Raw genomic sequence first — 23,172 nt, 5'->3', positions numbered from 1 at the left:
CAGAGACATCTTGTTTGTCTTTAAGGGGGAATATTCAACTTATTAACTGCAGAGACTGCTGAACAATGTTCACCAAGCCACAGAATGGCTGAGTTTGGAACAGAACATCTGGGGCTTCCCATTAGTTTTTAAAATGTAGTACCTGACTTCCATGTCAACAGGAGATTCTTTCTCTGGGCTGTAGAAAACAAACACAAGGGTTTAAAAAAAATATTTCAGACAGTGCAAATAACACCACAAATTAATATAACTATGTTATAATTAAAAATACAGCAAAACGACTGCATAACAGAAATAAAGCTCTTTTTATGCTAAAATTCTGACCTAAAAAGGGTAGAGTTAAAGCTTCAGTTTGGAGAAGTGCTAAAACAACGTCATAGAAAGTCTCCAACACCTATGAGTAAATGCTCAAGACCTCAAAAGACTTTGATCCAAAATTCTCATCTGAGAACACCAAAAATCTTCTACAGGATGTTAGCGCAACAAAACCACCAAAGGTTTTCTTACAGCGCTTAAAAAACCAGGATTCCCAGAACATATGACAATGTAGGCAATTTTTTCATCCAGTCTAATATTCTTTCCTATTTTTTAATACTCTTGCTATACTGTTGTGCATGTTATCTCACTCTTCTCCATCCATTTCCATACCACTTTCAAACATGAGACTGATTCTGATCATGATTCTCTTGTATCTTAATGGGTTCAAATGTTTTTTCTTCAACTTGGCCCAGAAACTTCAGTCTCTGAACACAGAAAGGACTGTGAGATTTCTAAGTGTCCTTTACCATGAGCCTTAGACACGAGGTATATGGAAATTCCTCTTATACTCCCAGATGGGAGCAGCAGTTTTGCAGGACTCAGTCTGACAACCAGGCAACAGGTCTGAGAAATAAAGTACATGGGAGAGAAGAGGCTGGCAAATCCAAAGAAAAGGCAGGGGAATAGCTGGAGAATCACAGAACCAAGAACATATTCTGGTCAGTAAAAGCCACAGGATTTAGCCTTAGTCAAGGTAAGGGAGGCCATTTGACACTGCTGATTTCAACAACAAAGTTTTCACTGAGTCCAGCAGGAACAGGATCATCACTTTTACAAGGTTTATCATTCTGGAGGTTTGTGCCCCAAAATCAGAAAGCTTTGTTCTCAGTTGATTTAGTAAATATTCCCAAAATCCAAGCTGAGCTATGTTAATCAGGTAAAAATAATTTCTGTGCCAACAGATGGACTAATCTCTTACTCTCCACACTTCTCTGCGTGTGCCTGAAGAATGGTAGGTGAGAAAACAAACTTATGACAGGATGTGAAAAAATGAAGAGAAGGTTAATGGGGAGAATTTGCTTCAATAGATGAGACCTTTAAACACTTAATACCATTTTTCAAAGTGCAGCATAATCTGGTTCAGATCTTTAGAGAAAGATTTTCAAAGACATATCAGGATAGAATTTTCAAAATCTCCGAATGGCAATGCTTTCATAACAGAAATCCAACTCTTATTTGCATAACTTGCATAAGTGCTTTCAAAAATTGTATCCTGAGATAATGCAGTTAAAATTTTCACTGATTTTCAGAATTCTGACTCTATATCTTAAGATTTTAGAAACCTTTGGTTTTTTTCTACTGCAATCAATTCAGAAGGAAAGCCAATAATGGCATATAATACCATACCTGAAGTCTTCCCCCGTCTCACTGTCAGAAGTGCAGCTGCATCACAAATAGAAAGCAAAGATTGTTTACTTAAGTTGGGCACAAGCAATCTGCCCCAGAAAGAAAAACTATTAAATTCCACTTAGTGCAGAGGCTGCAAACATTACTTATCACAGGGCTCCAGTGCAGCATCTGTTCCTTCTACACAAACTGACTTGATTTCATCAGGCTAAAAGATTTCGTGACCCTTTTTTACCTTATAAATATTAATTTGACTCAAATAAAATCACCTCCACCCTGTCCTGGAGGTGCTAGCGGAACTGAGAAGTCCTGCTCTGGCAAGAATGATGTTCCATTATAAAAAGTTCATTTTCTGGGAAAACCAAATGATAATTTGTGATACTGTTTTTGGTGGGTTTTTTTCCCCCACAAGAGTAACTGCATGTTTACAGCATATAATGGGTTACTGTGAACCCCAAACCCCACCTTCAGTTGCCACATACTGTGTCCTGTGCCAGCCCTATCCTCGGGGTGATGTGCTTGTGTTAATGTAGGCAGGTCCAAAGGACAGACAGGTTTTGGTTTTGCTATTTTTGAAACGTCCACAAAGATATTCAGAGTTGTTTTGACAGGATGACTGGGCATACTTATTACTGATGCTAAATTCAGTTCCATTCAAAAGAGTGAAAAATCTGTGTGTCAAATGATATAAACAAAATCAAGGAGGAACAAAGTCTTTGATGCTTTAAAGAGGACAGTCTCATTAACTTTGAGTCAACACAATTTGCTTATAACTATACCAGAGAGAAAACTATACCAGCAGATTCAAAAGTTGGTTTGAGACACTTCCATAAAATTTACGCATAATAAGCAATGACCATATCTAAATCAAATTACTGTACAATTTGAGAGCACCAGCCAGCCACCAGTACCTTTACTCCAAAGGTCTGTGTACTGAACAAAGCTTTTCCACAGTACACTCATACTCCACTGGTCTTTAGTGACCATGTGAACTCAGTGGTCCAGTCTCCAAACACCCACAAGCCTGCTGCATGTCATTAACTAGAAACACATTCTTCACAGGAACTAGTGATAGGCTGAAATAGAAAATTCCTTTTCCAGCCCTTCCCTGCAGGACACAATGACCCTGGGCCAATGGTAATCAATTCCCTGATCTCTGTTTCTGCTCTGTAGCAGGAAAACAATTATTCTCCATTTGGAGTTTTAGCTCAAATTTCTCAACCAACTTTTCCACACTTGTCCTATCCCTTCCTTCCCCCTTTTCCTGCATACTCTTGGCAATTAAGGATGCTGAAATGTCAAAGTAACATATGTTTGATAATGAGGTCTAGATCTAATTTGTCAAGGTACTTTAGATGTTTAATGATGCAAAGATGAGCCTACTGAGATTTTCAAACCTTCAGATTTTGATATCCCCCTTAAGTAAAATTAAGTACTTGGATGTTTCTGAAAACTCCAGTAAACATGTATTTTAAAAAACCAATTTACTATATAGGCATAATAGCAACTTTATTTTTTTAAAAATTAGATGAAACCAGTCAACTCCACACTAAGATGAAAACCTACTGTTAACAACCTTAAATCACTATCTTCCTTCACATTATAAGGACTCGAGATTCACACGCAAGGATGTATGTCCTGTTTAAAACAAATTACATAATTATGTCTGAGCAACACATTTGTTTGAGCAAACAATTTATACAATAGGTCAATTTTCTGGTATTATTTACTCCAGCAAGACTTAAATTGGGACTGTTAAAAGTGAGATACTGCCCAGAAGAAATTACAATGGCATAAGCTATAATTATTTACTCAATAAGAGGTCAAATCATTACCATTTACCACCTGCACAGAAGGTAAATAATGAGTCCTCTATTTTTGTTAAATCCCTAACCATATTATAAAATATTTATGCTGAGATGCTTTCAGGCTGCTCTGGACAAGAGGCATTAATCTGAGGTGAATCTTCTGGACACACACTGTAACACAACAAAAATATCACAAATGAGCCATGGTTCGCTTCTGATTATCTCCCTCCGAGCCCAGGAATAAACTACATTACTTTTTAAGGGTTTGAAAGAATTTTTGTAAGAAAAAAGAAAAATGATATGCAGTTAATCCTGTTTTATTCATAAAGCATGGAGGCAAAGAGTGGGGAAATAACTTGTTATCTATGAGATCAAGGGAAGGGCCAGGAACAGCATCCAGATTTCCTGAGCACTGAGTGACATGTCAGCAGGACACATCCTTCATCTTCATAGCCATGACCTTGGAGGAAGGGAAGGGGAAGGAAATTTGGATGAACTAAATCAGGTCTATTCTGTGACATGAATGACTGGAGCCAAGCATTCCCAAAGAAAGAGCTCTAACAAGGAACTTAAGAGATTTTGGTGACACCTTTCCTTGCCTGAGCTGGGGCTACCAGCCCTGATGATTACTTGATAAAATTACTCTCCTTGAACCTGGGATAAGGTTGCATGTTCCCAGTCAGGCATTAGTATTTTCTTATCAAATTAAGGGAGCTTTCATCTGATAGCTTTACAACACAAGCGTGCAGCCCACACTGGCTGCATCCATCACTCTGAATAGACCAGTGCACATGGCAGCAGCTCTGAAAGATGAGACAACACCTAATCTGCCTCAGTGCAGCCAGCACTTACAGTGCTCAGATTGTTCAGCCGCAAGTCCCTTTCTACATATCTGACAGATAGCACAGCAAATGTGATAACAACTGAATTGCACCTTGTGATACTTTGGCACATATAGAAGACATGAAAACCAGTTCTGACCTTTCCACTGTTGTGAAGAACATACTTCTAAACAAGTGCTATTTAAAAACACAGCAGAGTTTCTGATCAGAAACATCATGTCATCTGTTTTAGTTTAGCATCAGACATTCAAATTACACTTGTTAATCATGTTATGTCCTCTGCAAAAAATTACAGCCTTGCTGAAATGAAATTAGTTCACCTAATAAGGCAGCAGGGATTCTGTATGGCTCCTCACCACAGTCTGATTTTCTGCTTATGGAAGTATATTCTCATAGATAGATCACCACATTCTGGAACTTTGGCTGCTGTGCTTGTTTCCCTCACTAGCAGAAAGGGTCAGCTTCTTATGTTTCATTTTCCCCACCTATAAAGTAGACAACCTTCCTTCCACAGATTATTGCTATTAAAGCACGTGCAATTCTCAGAAGTGTGACTGGCTGTCATGGTTTGAGCCTGGCACAGAGCCAGTGCCCCCCATGAAAATGCCCTCACCCTGGTGTCTGCTGTGAGATGTGACCAGGAATAAGCAAAACAGGCTTTAGCTTAAACATAAAGAACACTTTATTACCTAAACTACAGGAAAATAGGGAAAAACTATAAGGAAAGGAAAAAAAATTGAAAACCTTACAAAAACCACTTTCCTCCTCCCCACTACCTGACTTTCTCAGTCCGATACATTCTCCCAAATCACCAACTGCCCAGCCTTGGCACCACACTTTAGTATACTCAAACTGCAGTTCATGAAGAGGAAAGGAGTCCTTCTTGTTCCATAGGCTTTCCCTGGAAACACACTGAAACCTCGTGTGCTTCCAATGTCACTCGGCACCGCCCGAAAAAAAAGTCCTTTTGCCGCTTGTGACATCTTCCTTCCATGCCCAGTGCTCTCACCACCGCGCATGGATCAGAGCTGCTTTTAGAGTTGTCTTTCAAGGATGCCTTGTCTCACTCCAAAAAGGCACAGTCTCTGCTTTGGGACATCTGTCCCCCCCATATTTTTCCAACCCCCTGGGGCCGGGGGGTCCTCACGATGAACCCTCCTGGTTCTGAGCCACTGCTTCCCCCTAAGTGCAGTCTCTGTGTCACAGGAACAACTGAGTCCATGGCCACAAGAAAAGTCCAGCCAAAAGGCCACTCCAAATCATCTCTCCCCATTCAATCATCTCCACGTTCTTCGGGCCAGGTCCTTGTCTCATCTCATCTCTTATCTCCCTTCTTATTCAGCTTCGAGGAGGATTAGCATTTTTGCAAGGCCCCAATCATGAAAGAAAGGGGTTAAAACTTTCAGTCTCTGTCCCGGAGCTGCGGCACTCCCACACACGCTGCCGCTCCGGCCGGGCACTCTTCCCCCCCCCCCCTTCTCCTCCTGGGCCGGCTGCTATCACATTCGGTGTCGCCGGCTCTCTCTCTCTCCTGGGGGGGGGGAATGGCTGCCCGAGGGCTGACTCCCTGGGGTCTTCCACCCTTCCATCTTCGAGGGCCTCCTCACCTCCCATCTCTGTCCAGGCCCAGGGCCTACCACGTGGCTGCCCCTCCCCCGCCCAGCAGCAGCGGCTGGACGGGGGGGGGGGGGGGGCGGGGGGAGATCTGACCTCTTCGCCGCGACGTCCCAAGAGAGCCTCCCAGGGCCAGAGCCCTGCTTTTAACCCCTGTGTATTCTCGGAGGTGTGTCCAAACCCCACTGGCTACACCAGGTTGTCAGTATCAAACTCCAAACATCCATTGGTTTGACCACAGCATCCCAGAATTCCCACTCCTTCCAGGTCAAACTACCACACTGGCTTATACATGAAGGTTGGATATAAATCATATCTCTTGACAAGCACTCAAAGAATTTAGAGAACCCTTCCACAAAATCACTGCAGCATCCATTGCATAACAACAACCCTCTGTCCATCACTGTGTGGATTTGATTTATAGGTAGGCTGGTTTTCCCTCATTCCCAATCAATTGAAAATAAAATTAATTGTTTCTTTAGGTACTTCTGCAATTTGTTGAACTTTATCTACAAATAATTATAGCCCAAAAGGCAAAGTGCAGACTGTAGGAGTAGGAAGTCTGCTACTGTGAAATAAACAGGCCAAAAACGTTCACACACATTGATCAAACTGTGTATTAGAGATGGCAGGAATTTACTGGAAACCATATAGAGGAGCTGCAATATATTTTACCATCTGTCACCTTGCCTGAGGGTCAAGAGAAGAAGTCCCAACAGAAGCTGCTGGAGTTCAGAACAATTTTTTCCCCTACCTTCAAGGCCAATACCCAAGCCAGACATGAGTGGAATCTCTAAGTGGCTATCAGAGTCCAGGTGCTGTGTCCCCTTGGGGAAGGAGGGCAGGACATGGCTGACTCACTCCTGTCACAACAGGCAGGATGCACTGGGGATGACTCTGAGGTCACTGCCACTTGAAAGACACTCTTCAAATTCTCAGGCATTGGCCTGGTGCTGGGATGGAGCGCACATCTGAGCCAGGCACTGCTCCCAGTGAGCCAGAATGTCTTCAGGGCTCCATGCAAAGACACCAGCTCAGGTCTGAAAGTGCAAACACCATTCTGTAGCTGCACAACGCCTCAAGCTCATTAATTCTAATTCCAAATGAGTTAAAGTTTCACTCAGGTTATGTTGCTGGAGTGCAGAATGCCCAAGAATGGTTGTCATTTCCTAGGAATGGAATAGGCAGCTTGTTTCACCCTGGCTGGGGATTCTTTCTCATCTTTTTATCTTGACTGTGTATCTAGAAAATCCTTGACTCCACAAGTTCCCAGGAGAGATTTTGGGCTTTTATCTGCATTACCACTCTAGTCAAGCTGAATTTTAAAATTAAATTAGAATTTTACATTAAATGCCCCTACCTGGTCCAGGATATGCTCCCAGAGATCTTCTGCATCTCACCAAGTATGGCCAGCAAGAGAGATGACTTACCACAGCCCACCTGTCCTACAATCATTGTTAGCTGCCCTGTGAGGGTAAAAGGTATACATAAGGTTATGATTTAGCAAATAACTATGGAAAAATATCTTATTCTGTTTATCTGATGTAATTCTGTACCTTGAGGGATTCGGATATCAATATTGGACAACGCTGGAGGACCTTCAGGTGTCCAAGTGAAAAATCCATTTGTGATCTATAACAACATGGAGAAATAAAATAAACAGAAACCTAGATTTAGAGCTCACTTTTTCCCTCCAACATCAGAGACACTTCTTTTTTCATTACACTGAGCATGGGAACAGAGTTAGCCTTTGCCCATTGCAGGAAATGGATCTTCAAGTGACTGACTTTGTGAAGGACTGTACTTTGATGGGCAGAAACCTCTGAACTCTAGCACTATTAGAAAATTATTAAGAATTCATAAGGACAAAAAAAGTTGCCATTTAGTGTTTCTCTTGTTCTGTTTTCTGTAAGGTGGGTACATGTAATAAGTGAAATTATTATAACACAATTACATCCATGCCCAGTTTGCTCTCTGCAGAGCCCTGAATGTCACTTGAGACACAGTGCAGCTTACACAGCAATTACACCACCTAAATTCCAAGCAGACCTGCAGAACCTTCCATGAAATTAGATGTTGCTGCCCATTACAGCATTTTCCTTTGTATTTCTGACATGATTCTCAGATAATCTAGGTTTTAATAGATACAAAAATACTTTCATTGAAAAAGACTAAAACCAGGAAACAAAGCCTGTTCAGATTTTAAATGGAGATTTCCATGGATACGACAAGAAACAAGGAATGGGAGACAATTTTAAAAGGCCTGCATTTATACAGGACCCTCTTCTCTCACTTCTTTAGAGCCACTAAAGCCTTCAAAGCCTTTCAGCTATGCAAGGTACAACAATTTTTCATCAAAGAAGAGTGGAAGGGGACACTTTTATCACACTCTTGAGAAAAGCTGACACTCCTATCTTGAGCAAAGCGAGCGTGGTGTTCCTCCCTCTGGATTACAAAGGCAGCCAGAGGATCCTCTCTGAACTGATGCCCCTTCCTGGGCAATGAGCTACAGGCAGGCAGTACCTGCACAAATTCACTGACCCAGGGCTGCTGGTGACAGTGGTGTCAGCAGATGGAGCCAAAAATTATCCCTGGGCCTGGCTTTCTGTGCAAGCCTTACAGAGGTTACTGCACTGGCCTCTCCTTCGTGACACTGTTGCCACTCCAGGCAGTCTTTTGACCCAGCATTGCCCCCAAAACCCTCTTTCAAATATTCCTGTTATTTTCCTGGAAGTCTGTTAAGAAGGATCCTGCACCAATTCAGCATGTATAAATAAAACCCAGAAAGCTTTACCAGTTGTCCTACTTAGTGCCATGAAACTGAATTATTCATCCTCTTTTGCTGGAAATGCAAATGTATTAGCAGGCTCCCTAAATAAACAGCTTCATCACTATAACAACCATCAGGATTTTTATTACTTCTGGCCATTTCCACAACAAATCAAGAGCATCAGTCTTCAAAGTGGGTAATTGTAATTTTTTTTCTTCAGACAAGTTAGGTCTTTGGGAGTTAGTTTTTAATTTCATCTGGGGAAAGGCTACTAGGAAGTCCAAAATAGGAAGGGAAGACCCACGATGACATTATTTTGGGAACATCTAGAACAAATTCTTTTCGATTTTCTTCATCCTATTATTCTGTACGGACCCTGGAACTGGAAGAAAGAGTCTGGCCTACATAAAAGGTTGGGTCAGATGATCTTTTGAGGTTCCTTCCAACCTTGGCTGTTCTGGGTTAAAAATCTGTGATCTGAGAACAGGGCTAATAACTTAAACACTTGAAATAGCAAATGGCTGGGTGAAATCTAAAGGAACAATTGCAACTGATCACAACCTAGAGATTAGTAGTTAATTCTTAAAAAGGAAGACAGATACAAGAAAGGTGGAGGTTAATCTCTGACAAGTGCACAAGTGTCTAACAGTTCACATCAAATGCTGTGTCTTGAACTTTAAACTGCCATCAGAGTACAAAAGTGACTATTAGTGAGCTAATATAAGTGTTATTAGAGTGACCTTCATATCACCTTTACACAAAAATCATCTGCTTCTGTGATGTTAATGGGTCTTCTCATGTGAGAGCTGTAATTGTTCCAGTCCTCCCTGGCAGGCCTCTTGCGGTTCACAACCTTGAGTGGCTGTGCAAAATCAGAGAGACAGAAATAAGCACTAATTGGTGGCAGCATCAGCAAAACGTCCCAAACTCTAGCAACCATAGTGTGAATGATACAATTCAGGGTATTAAAATAGAGGTTTTGCAATTGCAAGAAATAATCAGTAGGAAATGGAGGAGTGAAAAATTTATTCTGGGTACAAACGACTGCAGCCACTTCACCGGCAATGAGACAGCTTTACTCACCACTGCTTGGTACTTGCTGTGATTATCTGCACTTCTGAGCTCTGAAGATTTATCATGCTCTTCTCCAATTTCTTCACTTGACAGGAATTCACTCAATTTCTGCACACTGAAAGGGAAAAACCCCCACAATGACACCTCAACCTTGGAAGCAAAACTTTAGTTCAGTGCAATGTTTATTACAGAGCATCCCTTCTTCAGCTGCTGTCTGCTGCACAGTTTGTTTTTTCTTGTTTGGTTACAGGTGTATGAAAACATGCAATGGCAAGTTACTCAAGGAAGCTTTCAAAACCTGTCCTGTTGCCTATTAACAGTGATATTTTAACAGTTTGTGCACATGTTCCTCAAATCGTGTCTCTTCTGACACCACCGGCGCGATATCACATAAAGGTTTTTTCAGGCATTTGGTGGGACACAGAAGGGCTACAGCAGTGGCTTGTTTTGAAACCACTCACCCAATTTTAGTCATATATCAATGTTACAGAATTTTAGGCATTTATGCTGATCAAGTTTGGCCCAGTCAGTCCTACTGAACAGTCTTATAAAAGCTGTACACCGTGAGACAAATTCAACCATCTGTGGTGAAATATGATGTGCATAAGGTAACTAGATAAAGGAATACACCACAACAGAATAGTGCTCAACTGATGAGATATAAAAGGAATCCTGACAACCAGCAACAAAGAAGAAGGCATAAAATTTTCACTAGCTGCTTTAAGATTTAATTAGCTAAGAGATAATGTGCCTTTATTAAGACATTTAACAGATCAGGGCATTAATTTTATATCTGTACCTGACTTTATAAAATGTATGTCTAATCTACTCACAGGAACACCAAATGAAATTTGTGAAAGAATTGGATTGAATCATGAACTCAACATCAAAGGAGCTCAATTAGCTGGAAATAAGTCTTCAAAATTATAAAGTGCCAGAAGGTCTAAAAATAAATTTATGAACAAGAGCTGAAAAAAATTGATTTCAATGTCTAGCCTGAGGCTCACTGGGGAGAAAGAGGATAAACAATGCCACTGGAGCATTGTGATGCATGGTAATCTGTTAGGATGTCAATCTTATAAAATAAGAATTCACCTGCCAAGATTTATTTTGCATTTCACTACCAGGGATTTCTTCTTTAGACAGAGACTTATTTTCTTCTAAGAACCTTATGAGATCCCCCATTGATGACAAAACATTGCTGGATCCAGGCACTGCAGCACTGCCTGAGGCAGACTCCCTGCACAGCTACCACCTGCCCTGCAAGCAGAGATCAAAGTCACCCTGGGACTCCCTAGGAGAGAACTGGTTCTAGAGTTTTTCTGTCAACTTTACTGATTGCTAGTGGCAGCTGGGGACTGAGATCAGTGGATCTCTTAGTGGATTCAGTGGAGGGAATTTAGCTAGAGGAGGTACTACAATCTAAACAACAAAAAGAGGGAGAATAGCTATTTGGGATGCAATAAGAGGAATAATTAATTCGGGATCAATTTTTGGTCCTGTAATGGGAAGGTCTTATCTCAAACGAAGTCATTAGAAGCTCCACTGCTAGAGATATTAACATCCATTTGCACAAAGTTCTGGAAAACAGGGCTAGGAATCTTACCCTTTTTGTTCAGTAAACCAAATATTTAAAAGAAAATTTCAAATTTCTTTCAATGGACCAAATGATGGTTTATACGTTGCCTATTTGGATTTGATATGCAGCTGCAACTATATTATCTGAATGAAAATTACACTGATATTTGAGAAATTGCTGTGAAGATAGAAGGAACAGACAGAGAAGTCCCCCATGTATCTGCTCCAAGGTCTAGAGGGGTAGGAAGACAGCAAACATTCTCAGAACATGCATATCCAAACAAGAGTATGTCTCTATTAAACCACCCAACAATTTGATTTTATTCTCTAGTTATGTATCCAGGTGTCTGTACTCTCTGCAAACCCCTGCCCAATGCTCTGCATAATTCTGGAATTACTCCTCCTGAGGCAATTATTGAAGAAACACAGTAGAGCTGTGAGAAAATATTGTGTTAGAGGCAACAGCTCTTACTTAGGATGCCAGACTGTTCTGAACACTTAAAGAATAGAAAAAGGATGTTCTCTGAAGAGCTCTTGCTGACAGCACAACTTGAGTATTCCAATATCTCCAGAGGGGAGCTTATTTTTAAGCCACAGAAAGGACATATTGATTAAAACAGTTATTTGCACAGCTGACTGGAAAGATGGTTTGATATTAAACCCAGTAAGAGACATAATATCACTCTTGCTGCTTAACCTTTGCTGATTGAAAATAGTACACTGGACTTTTTGACCCTGAAGACTCACATTGAAGAAATGCATCCATTGGCTCCTCAGTTTCAGTTTTCAGTGTCAGAAACACTCCACACATTAAAAAAACCCAAAGCACCACTATACAAAGAGATATCAGATTTGTCCCCTTCCTAAAGACTTTGAACAGTTGCTCCTCTCAGAAGCTGACACCCAAGCCCGAAACTTGGAACATTTTCAGGGGTCCTACATGGAACAGAAGCTTTAAATCTGTCAGTCTTACAGTGGTTCTGAGCAGGTCAATGCCCATTCATGGGGATGCTTTGCAATAGGGCAATGTGTAACAATTAAAGACACTGACAAGGTTATTGATCAATATTATTGTCCTTGATACATTGGGCATCAATCACTGTATCCAACAGTAAGAGAGCAGGGTTTGTGGAGTGTCTGGGAAACAGAGCCAGTAACACTCTCTTATTGTCCTTTACATGCTGGTTTCACTGCTGGATCATCTTCTGCACCACCTAGTCCCTTTCTGTCACTCCAGGAGAAGCTGTCTTTGCACACATGCTAAAATCAGTTAGACTCTCACAGTCTAAAAAAGTGACATACAACTTTGCCAAGTTAGGTCACCTTTGCCTGACCAGCTACTTACAAGCAGGAAGGTGTAACAGTAGGACACAGTTGCAGAAAGCAAACAATAGCTGTGTTCAATTAGTTCAAACTTAACAGTCTGCTTTTTAACATTTACTAAAGTATTTCAGCAACCACATCTTTTTATGGCTTGAAAATATCTGGCACATGCTTCCAAAACATTCCTCTGAAGGGTGAGATACTTCAGAGAGGGCAGCACCACCAGCACTATGGAGCAATGCACTCTGGAACACTACCTGGGTGATACAGAGAGCCAGCAGGGATGATGCCAGCTTTGTTACAGAGCTTGATTCTTGCCTGCACCACAAATGGCAGGGCAACAGCCTGCCAACAATAAGACATCTCCAGAATAACTCATGAAGAACTTCCAGCTAGCAACAATTAATACTTGGCTGATACTAATCACTCTCAAATTGTTCCTGTGGCATTAGCAGGCACAATTCATTTGCAAAGAAATCTTTAGACAAGCCAAAATAAATGCCTGCTGGTAATAGGCAGTGTCAGTGTGGGCTCCCAGGCACTTTGCTGGCTGTAATCTTTGCATGAAAATTTGCCATGGCTCTAGGGACTACCACAGCGGCTGCAAAACATTTCCTGCCCCTGCCAGCTGCTGATGCTCTCAGATTTCACACTTAGGAGAGAGGAGACAGCTGTGACTTTGCACTGTCAGGGAATTTTCAAACACTGAAGGCAATCTCAGCCTTGTGCTGCAGTCTCCCTTCCATCTCCAAAGCAACACAAAGGAAATTAAGCAAGAGGTGGTGGTCAATACCTGTCCCATAGCTTAAATAAGCTTGTCAGACAGCTTCATTGGAGGTCAAAGTCGTCCTAATAAAGAAGGCAGCCCAAACTCTGTTTCCCCTATCAGTCAGGTAGAGTTACACTGCATATGAAAAAGCATTAGGAGGTTTTTACACTGATCTGTTGATACTAAAATTCCCAGTGAAACAGCAATTCTACTGGTTGTTTTGGTTAGCTTTTGAATACTCAAACTAACGTTCATCAGAAAGTAAAAATTCATCAAGGCTGGATTAGATATTTAGTCATTAATTTAATGTGACTCTTGGAAGTGATTTTTAAGGTTTTTTGTTTGCTTGTTTCAGTCTAACTCAACCCCAACAGGCAAAACCAAGAGATACAGGCTGAAACACATGTCCTTCTGTGATTACCTTTTACTGTTCTACACACTTGCTGCAGGGGAAAAAAAAAGCTGGGAAGCAGTTTACAGATAAATAATCACCATGCTATTTCTAAATTTGAAATTATAAAATGAGCAAAGGACACATTCTCAGAAACTGGGTAGGTGGAAGATATTAATTTTACAGTTCTTACCTTACTAATGCTTTGACAGTGGATCTAACCACACTTGAGAGCAGGAACAATGGAGACACCAGGATATGGAACAGGGAGAGGGAGGCAAATGCCACTGATGGGGAGAAGTCAGCCTTTCTTGTCAGATGAGCATGGACAACAAATGTCTACAAAGAGACAAACATCACCATCAGTGCTTTGCCATAAAGAAGGAAACAAATTTCATATTTCACAAACATTTCAGTTACAGAACCTTGATTCATACTCTCTTAACAGTTTGGAGGAGCGCTGCATGCTCCGGGCTGCTTCTGGTCCCAGAAGGCAAGTGAGCATTTTCCATTCTTTCCCAGAGGAACTGCAAATGTGCAGCAGGTTCGCATCCTGTTCTCCTCCCTCCCCAGCTCCACATCACTTATACTTGAAAATGCAGTTGTAATTAACACTATTTACAAAGTCCATACTTACTATGAGCACAGCTGCAATTGGTATTGCTGCATTCATAAAGACTGTGAAGGGAAACACATAGGAACATTTAGGAACAATTTTCATTCAGACATGCTAAATACTAAAATGCTACTAGCACTGCTTTACAATGGTGTTGTCTATGCTCTTACCCTCCATGTCTGTCCCCTGTCCCCTCTATCACAACCTGAGGACATTATTTAATCAGCACCTTTTCATTTTGACCTTCACTCAACTTTATTTCATATAGGTAAACTACACAGAGAAAGAATATAGACTCTAGAACTAAAACAGGACTCAGGCATCAGTACAGGTGTAACAGAAAAAGGCTGGACACTTCTTTTGTGTTTAAAATGTGCCTGTCCTTTTCTTCTCTCGAATATAGCCATGTTCAATCAGTAAATGCTCTCCCCAGTTACTTCATCTGAAGTGAAGTGTAATTGTTTGACTCCTCTGGTTGACAGTTTGGTCACCCTTTTCTTGGCATGAACCCCTGAAGGACTCTATAGAGTGCCAGATAATTCTCTTGCCTACATTTAGACGAGCTTTAATGAATCCTCTAACATATTCCTAAATTCTGTACTCATGCTTATATAAAATAGTTGAGTTATTGCACATATCTTCTAATTCATTGTCAGAGAGGAGAATTTAAAAATATAGGTACATTAGAGTGTGTAATCACAAATTAAAAGCTTCAGCTTTGAAAGACTAATGTGTATTAAAGTCTAGAAATGCACAGTTTACACCTCACCCCTGGAAAAAAAACCCTACATATTTTTCTGACAAAAATATTCTGTGTTGGCACAAAAGGAGCCTCTCATGTCTCTTTATTGGTTCTACTTCCGGACCAGTTTTCACACTTTGTACCAATTCAAGGTAGGTAGAAATTGTAAAGAAGGGAAGCTTGCTGCCTGCAACTCTGTCCTTCTGAATGCCATTAAATCCTTGTCTTCGCACTGTGCCTCCGAGACTGCTGCAGTACATGGGTTTGCTTTTAGGGAGCAGTGTGGTGAGAGAATCTAGCAAAGCTGATCAGCTTCTCAGAGATGGATCCTGCTCTACTCCTGTCCACAGCACAAGATCATACCTGTCAAATAGGAAGCTGGATGGAATAAATATCCTGTAGGGCTGGCAAAGCTTGCTGCAGAGTTAAAACATCTAAACTAATTGGTGGCTCCCAAGAAGCTGAGCTGAATTTTGCTGTTATATGAGATCACTAGTACATACAAGGACTTCAAACTTCTTTCAACTAAACAAATATGAGCCATTGGAATTTGTGGGTTGATTTCCTTTTTTTTTTTAAATCTGTTTTTTTTTTCAACTATGCGAGTCTCCAGAATAATAAAATATTTTCTAAAATAACTATTTTGCAGCTAAGACTTTATGCTTAATTATTTTTAGTCAAAAGGACTTTGTTACTGAAAAAAGGTAGACTAAGAACTGAGAAAAATGTTCAGTTGGTCTGGATATTTTAGTAACAGTAACCACTGTTATTTTCCTGTGAGAAAGCCTGGAGTTATTTTGCTTCTGAGAGATTAGGCAAAAAATCATAGAAGTAGGAAAACCACTCCTTTCGTTCTCTGTCTTTGCTGAATTTTAATGTACATTAAATCCTGTAAGGATGCTACCCAACTTTGATTCTGGTGGGGGCCTTTCATTAAAACATAGGAAGAGGTAATTTCTATAGTGGCTTTTTTAGTACACATGAACAATTCCATATACATACAGCCTGGATCCTGGCACAGGGGTGAGGCACACCAGATCCAATTTCCATGTGGTCTTGAAATGTAATTTTCTTGTAGTCTAGCCAACATTGCCCTGAAACTTCCAGGTATATTTTCTGTAATCCAATGCAAATCTATTCCTTATGAATAAAATAGCTCCAACCACATTCTTTATTTCTGTTAATAGCTATGTGTACTTAGAAAAGAATTCCAGAGTCTATTCAACACTCTGTTAAAAGAACTATTTATAAAAATCTCTTTTCTTCTGTCTTAGTATTCTAGCATCTTTCTGCCTTCCTCTACATCACAAATACAAAAAAATGTGGTCCTCTAATGCCTTTTAATGTTTTTCCCTAAAGAAATTAAATAATATGTTCACTACAATATTAGCCAACGTGTTTTGGGCCGATTATGCCTCTCATTCTAATTATACTTAAGGTAAAAGAGCAAATTCTCCTGTATTTATATTCTCTTTTCAGTCTGCAAAAGTGCAAGTTGGCAAAGACAAGTGTAATTTCTGCTAAAGTCTGAAGGTGTAAGGAACTCCTAGGCTGAAATAACAGTAACCTTTATAAGCCAAAATTATAAGCACCATAAACATAAAGCTGCTCTGCTTTACCCCAACTGAGAAGTTATCTCTTGTGTCTTGCCCATACATAAATATCACATTTAATACAAAATAAGAATGCAATTGCAAACTTGGAATGTTTCAAGAAGCATCAGTAAATATAAATTTCTAGAAGCATCAGTAAATATAAATTTCTAATAATACAGAATCTTATGTCATTGCTTCACAGAATAATCAGTACCCCTGGGATGAAAACACCTTTTCCTACCTCTTGCAAATGACTCTGTGAGGATTTAAAATCCAATAAGCCTTCACAGCCCTACAGCTGAACCCTTGGCCCTGACTATAAATAGATTTTTAGTGCCACATGAAGCACTGCAGACAAAGGGAACCCATCTATGTTGATCTGGGAGTAACACAGAGTTTCTGCTCTCACAGCATGCAGCTAAATTCTGTTTGATGTCAAAACAGAAACTCCTCTCCAAGCCCACAATGCTTAGGATTGCCAGAGAGAAATTCTGGTCTTAGAAGACAATGAATACCTCAATTTAATGTCAGATAAATTCAGTGGGATCATGATCTTTCTCTTAGAGTACATTACCTTATGTGATCATAAGAACTAGGCCTCCTTATTAACCCAGGAGATATTTGTACAGGTACCTAGTAGTGCTCAAAAACTTCTTGCTAAAGTTTTCCATTTCATTAATATCTCACAGATTATATATTCTTCAGTGTGACTTTACTAATTATTTCTAAAATATTACCATAGCAATTATATAGGTATTGCATATAACAACATGCATCAAACACAGAGTTCAATTTGCTGTAGGTCTGTTTTAAACACACAATAAAGTCTTAAAGCAGCTTGAAAAATAACAGGAGAGGAAAGAATTGGGATACAGAATGATGAAATTGCCAGAATGCTCATATTTTTCTTGCCAGCATATAGAAATGGTTTTAACAATCACTTATTTTAATAAGAAATCCAAGTTTTGAGTAAGAACATGTAAATATTGTCCTTTGGAGGTTCAGTGCAAAGACAATGCCTGTCACATATTATTCGTATGTTCTGAATTGTGCAAAATGCAGAAAAAACCCTCAAAAATAAATAAATTTCAGCAGCAGTTTCCTCTTGAATGCTGTGTTCTAGAAGAGAATATTGCTGGCTAAATGCAATCTGGGAAATATTTGTCCCTTGAAAGCTTTTGTCCAGAAAAAGTCAATTCTTTGAAGCACACATTTTTTCTTTCAGGCATATTTCCCACACAAGCAAAGTTCTACTGAATTAAATGCAAGGTCTGACTAGATGCAAAGTGAGAAGTACAGATCAGAGCCTAAAGCAACTGAAATAATCTCGACAGAGAAATGGGAAACTCATTAATAGCCAATAATTCAGTAGCACTTAGCTGAGCAGTGGATTACTGTGAAGGAACAGACTTACTGGATATGGAGGTGTAAAGGGCAAAAGACTTGAGGCTAGTCATTTCTTTCTGTCTGGTTTCCTCCACACTGCTGTGAAATATGTGCTCCCAAGCGTAGAGTTTCAGGAGCTTAATGCCCCGCAGCATCTCATTTGTCTTCTTCAGTCTCTCGTTGGAGTACTCCTGCAATATTTACACACACATTTACCTGAAAAGCACAATAAAAACACTTCTTCCCTAAGCATAAGGATGACACATAAATTATAAGCAGCCCCCTTGCACAGTGCAGACATTTCCATCACAAACAGCACCGCTCCCATCTGCAGGAATTTCTAGGTGACACTGACTGTATGACTGGATGCTGCAAGAATGAGTGCCATCCACATTTCTGGAAGGGTGCATACTGTTAATGGGAAGGAATTCCTCCACACACAGGAAGATGCACAAATAACTCTCATCACTACCCATGATGTGTGGTGGAAGAGATTTCAGCAAGCTCTGGCTCCATTACAAGTTCCTGTGGCCTCCTTGGCAGTGCAACAGTTACTGAAAGGGGGAATAAGTTCAGAGCAGCTGGGCTTGGGAATGCCAATGAAGCAAGGTAACATTTTCAGCAGTGGTGCAGGTGATTCAAATTATAGACAAGCCAAATGAGGGATCAAGGAACAGCTTGTGACTTAGCAAACCTCTAAGCTCCCCAGTTGAGGCACACACTGTGGGAGCTAGGACTGCATGGGGTTTGTTTAAATAAATCTGTTTGATAGATTTTCACATCTGGGGTCCAAGTTTGGACACAGCATTCCTACCTTCTTTCCCCTTGGACAACTTGCCCTGCACGACTCCCAGCTCTGTGCACTGCCCAGAGCTACTTCAGTCCATGACTACTGATCATCTGTATTTGTAAACTAGAAGGTTTTAAAGGTATTTTTGCTCTTAGGGAGCCATACTTGCTGAAAAATATAAACCCCAAAAAATATGTATTTACTGCTTACACTTACAATCTCACATTCTTGAACATGTCATTCTTGAGCACAATGAAACATTTGAGAAGCAATTCTGGGTCAACACCCATGGTTAGCTTTGTAATTCCAGGCACAGACCAATGCATAATTACCAGATATGATACTGAGATTACAAATTAGTTTGAAGACACTCACCAATGTGCTTCGCTGGGCTTGTGAGAGTTTTGTTGCTACAAAGTACTGAACAGGTGCAAGGACTATGATTACTGCTGCTCCAATTAAGGCACTGATTCCAAGAAGGTAGTAGAGCAGAAGAATTCCTACAATTATCTGTTGGGATAAAAGAAGGTGAGGGAAAAATCTTGGCTTCACTTGGGGTATGCACCACAAAGACCAATTTCAGGGTAAGGGACCATGTTCAACCAACAGCAGCTGCAGTTAAAGCCACCCCAAATGTCACAAGTTCAGCACTGCTGGCACAGCCAATGTGATCAGTCAGGGCTTCTCCCAGGGACCCAGACACACACCCAGTGCTCCTCTCCCCAGCCTGGGCATTCTCTGTATTTCTGTTTTTGTATTTCTCCCCATTATGCAGAGTAAAATAAAGTTTTACAGATTTGTCTATCTTCTATAATTTAACTAGGATCTACAGTGCCAAAAAACCAAATACTTTTGAAAGAGAATTAGAGAAACATTGTAAAAAAAAGTCTTTGTCTTTGGATAAGGAAGAATCTAGAAAAAAGCCACAGTCTGGATGGAGAAGGTTTACTGTGAGCAGCTCAATAAACAATATATACAACTACCAAAGTTAATTATCACTATTGTAATGACTGACTCCTGAACAATCTGCAACACTGACAATCTAAGTATTTAAAAGTGTAAGCTGATAAATCAATCAGAAGACACAGGGATAGAAAGTTAATTTAATAATTCCCCTTAACTGAAAAAACCCATTAATTGGACATTTCCTTAATGTGTTATCTGCTACTCTTGATATGCTTGTACACGCTTATAGCCTTCACCATCTTCCATCATTCCAAAGCTTAACAGTCATATGCCTATTTCCACACATTTATAGGAATTGGCTGTTTACATTAAAAAAGGAGTTTGCAGTTTCCACATTTCCATCATTTTAAAGCACAGAGAAAAAAAAATTTCCTCTTAGGAACCCTCTAATGCCTCTCTACACCTGAACTAAACTAAAACATGACTCTCAAAAAGAGCCACAATATTGAATGAGAAATTATGCACTGACATGAAAGTAAAATCCCACTGTACATGCACCACAAATCTAGTAAGGGGCAAGGTTAAACTGCAAATTAAAAAACTCTTTCACTGATGAAAGTAAGTGAGCAATCTGCTTCCACCTGAAGTCAGGAAATTAATGAGTGTCTGAAAACAAACAAAACACACAAGGCCTCTGCCAGACACCCCTGTCAGAGCTCTCCTCCATAACACAAAATGGTCTTGGTCTTTACAGATGAAGATTTTTACTCCCAACTGCTTCATCATGGGCAGATGCTGTGGGCACTGAAAACACAGGAAAGCACTGAACAGTGAGAAGCCACTGCACAACACTGACTCCCTGTTTGCCTGCTGTCCCTCACTACTGGTTGATTGTCAAGGACATCATGGGACCACCTGGTTCTAAAAAGAGAGCATCAGCTTCTCCCACAGACAAGGAGAAAGCTATCCTGGATCCTGAGGGAGTTGCTTGCTCACAGCTGCTTTTCCAACCCTCATCCTAGCTACTGAGAGGCTCGGTCTTCGCAAAAGTGCTAATGATACCATGTTTCAAATAGGTCAAAAATGATCCCATTTTCATCTTCTTTATAATGTGATAGTACAGACAAACTTTTGAAATACTGTGGGAACTCAGCACATCACTCCAGATGTCCAGAGTTACTGAGAGAACCCTTGGGGGGTGGTGCTTGGAGATCCTGGAATGTTGCCAAAAGTACCTGGCACCTTGACTTTGACCCTTCGAGGGATGTGCTACCTGTTTGAGGACATGAGAGTCACTTGGGAATGAATGGTGTAAGAAATTATGTATTTACAGAGTGAAATATAGATTTGAAGGTTTTGGTACAGGGGGGTTATGGAGACAAGATGGAGGGATCAGGGCATGTCTCGTCCTTATTCTTTCTTCTTCTTGTCATCCATTTTCTGTGGTGATGTTGGCACTTTGGGATTGGTCCACGGTGAAGGTGCACTTGCTAATACGGGTGAAAGGTATTGGGAAATAAAGGTAAATATGATGTACGTAGTTTTTAGTATAAAAAGAGACGACTGCCCAGTGGGAGGTCAGAGTGCCCTTGACTGCCTTGCTGGTCAGACCTCTGTTCGGCAGAAAGAAAATTTTATAGATAAGAAATAATAAACAATCTGAAGACTGAAAATCTGAAGAGTACAGACTCGTCCTTTGAAGCGCAGGCTGTCCCAGAGCCATCCTATGCATGTCCGAGCAGAGAGAAAGAGCCAATCAGACAAAATACCTTCAATATGTATGGAAAAAAAAAAAGTGAAGAATTTTATCTGATAAGAGCTGAAATCTTATTGAACATAATTCTATATCACATCACAAAGTATGGAGCCAAGAATAAAGAGTACACAGAAAACATCTGAGCTCTGGGGGACAGTATCTGGCAGATGGGAGGGCTCTCATCAGTATTCCTGAGAAGGCAAAAATCATATTTAAAAAAAAAAGTCTGTGTAATGAAACACTGCTTCTCTTTCATCAAAATCCCAAAGCTCTTCTCTGCCAGAGATAAATATCAGGAGCGAAAAGCTCGCCAATAGCTCTGGTTATTTTGTCTTGATTATTTATTGAAGGATGGCAAGTACTTGCAGCCAGAAACTGCTTTGTGGGCAGTTCTGAAAGAGACAAATGCCCTTTCATTACAAGTGTAAGCTGTCCCTACCAATGAGCCAGAGATGTGAGAATACAGGATTTTTTAATAATCACAATGAAATCAAACAAGGGTGTTTATCAAATGGAGGCTTGGGGAGAAGGCCTTTATAAGGCCTCATTTTGCTCCCAGGGTTTCAGCCAAACCTACTGAGGGCATCTTTCAACTGACTGGCATCCCTGGGCCTCTTCTCATGGATTCCAATAACATTCAAGCAGTAACTTAAGGCAATGATAAAGCTCCCATTGACTCCAGTCAGAGCAAAGATGGGGCTCAAATTATCTGGACTGTATAGAAAACCTACCTTGTCATGAATGGCTATTACAAAATCTACAGCAGATGCTGAAATGTTGATTGCTAGACTAAGAGCTACAAAACAATTAAAAACCAGTTTTAAATAATAACAGAGTTTGTGCAATGTAGTATTAGCCATCTTTCAAGCAGCCAGTAATTGTTTTCACTGCCTCATAAAACAAAGTACTGAATGAAAGCTATGGAAAACCTCCTGAAGAAGCCTTTGTGGCCAATGTGACTCACTGATTTTGGCATGACCCACAAAACAGGAGCACGCTCCAGCACTGATCGTCCTCATCTGGCAAGGAGCATCATGGCAGGAATTCTAATGCAAATATAATTTTATTTTCTGCAGACTGTCAGGAAGTCTTTATGAGTCTGTGACTTCTGGCCCATTAGAGCAAAATGTTGTAACAGAATATGCAATGGAATTGGATTAATTCTCAGTTGCACTAAAGCACTCTCTATGCCGAGCTGCCAGAGAGGTCTTAGAAAATAAGTGTACATGAAATTGATAGCTTGTACATAGTTTGTCTATAATAATTGATACCCTAGACATTATCATTAAGGGGGTGGACTCTTCTTGACTCTCCATAGCTTTTCAGCAATATCATTTTAGTCTACAATCACTGACTTCTTACTGTGCTTCTCATAAAAGGAAGGAAAATACCCTGACATCCAAATTATTACCAAAAACTTCCAATAAGTAACCATATCTAATATGATATTTCCTCTCACTTTATTTTCATTATAATTATCCTCTCTTTTGCAATTAGAAATCAGTATTAGGACATGCTCCTTGATAATTTTTTCCTCCCCACTTTAA

General features: G+C 40.3%; 1 protein-coding gene across 3 annotated transcripts in view; it reads right to left on the bottom strand.

Annotated features, from left to right (window-relative positions):
* ABCC8 (ATP binding cassette subfamily C member 8) overlaps window positions 1-23,172 on the bottom strand; it is a 75,174-nt gene that overhangs the window by 30,363 nt on the left and 21,639 nt on the right. For all 3 annotated transcript variants that reach the window (XR_001332675.2, XM_005486610.3, XM_026793143.2), the window contains exons 9-18: window positions 19,339-19,473; window positions 18,202-18,364; window positions 14,472-14,512; window positions 14,028-14,173; window positions 9,783-9,888; window positions 9,451-9,561; window positions 7,486-7,561; window positions 7,290-7,395; window positions 1,666-1,701; window positions 143-178 (exon numbers count right to left, since the gene is read on the bottom strand). Coding sequence is in view for 2 of the 3 variants with exons in the window: in XM_005486610.3 (XP_005486667.1) it covers window positions 143-178; window positions 1,666-1,701; window positions 7,290-7,395; window positions 7,486-7,561; window positions 9,451-9,561; window positions 9,783-9,888; window positions 14,028-14,173; window positions 14,472-14,512; window positions 18,202-18,364; window positions 19,339-19,473 (956 nt within the window). In the remaining variant the exon portion in view is untranslated. The remainder of the gene's footprint in view (window positions 1-142; window positions 179-1,665; window positions 1,702-7,289; window positions 7,396-7,485; window positions 7,562-9,450; window positions 9,562-9,782; window positions 9,889-14,027; window positions 14,174-14,471; window positions 14,513-18,201; window positions 18,365-19,338; window positions 19,474-23,172) is intronic.

Source organism: Zonotrichia albicollis, chromosome 6, assembly GCF_047830755.1.
Source record: "Zonotrichia albicollis isolate bZonAlb1 chromosome 6, bZonAlb1.hap1, whole genome shotgun sequence".
Taxonomy (NCBI): domain Eukaryota; kingdom Metazoa; phylum Chordata; class Aves; order Passeriformes; family Passerellidae; genus Zonotrichia; species Zonotrichia albicollis.
This window is presented reverse-complemented; position numbering and strand designations above follow the sequence as displayed.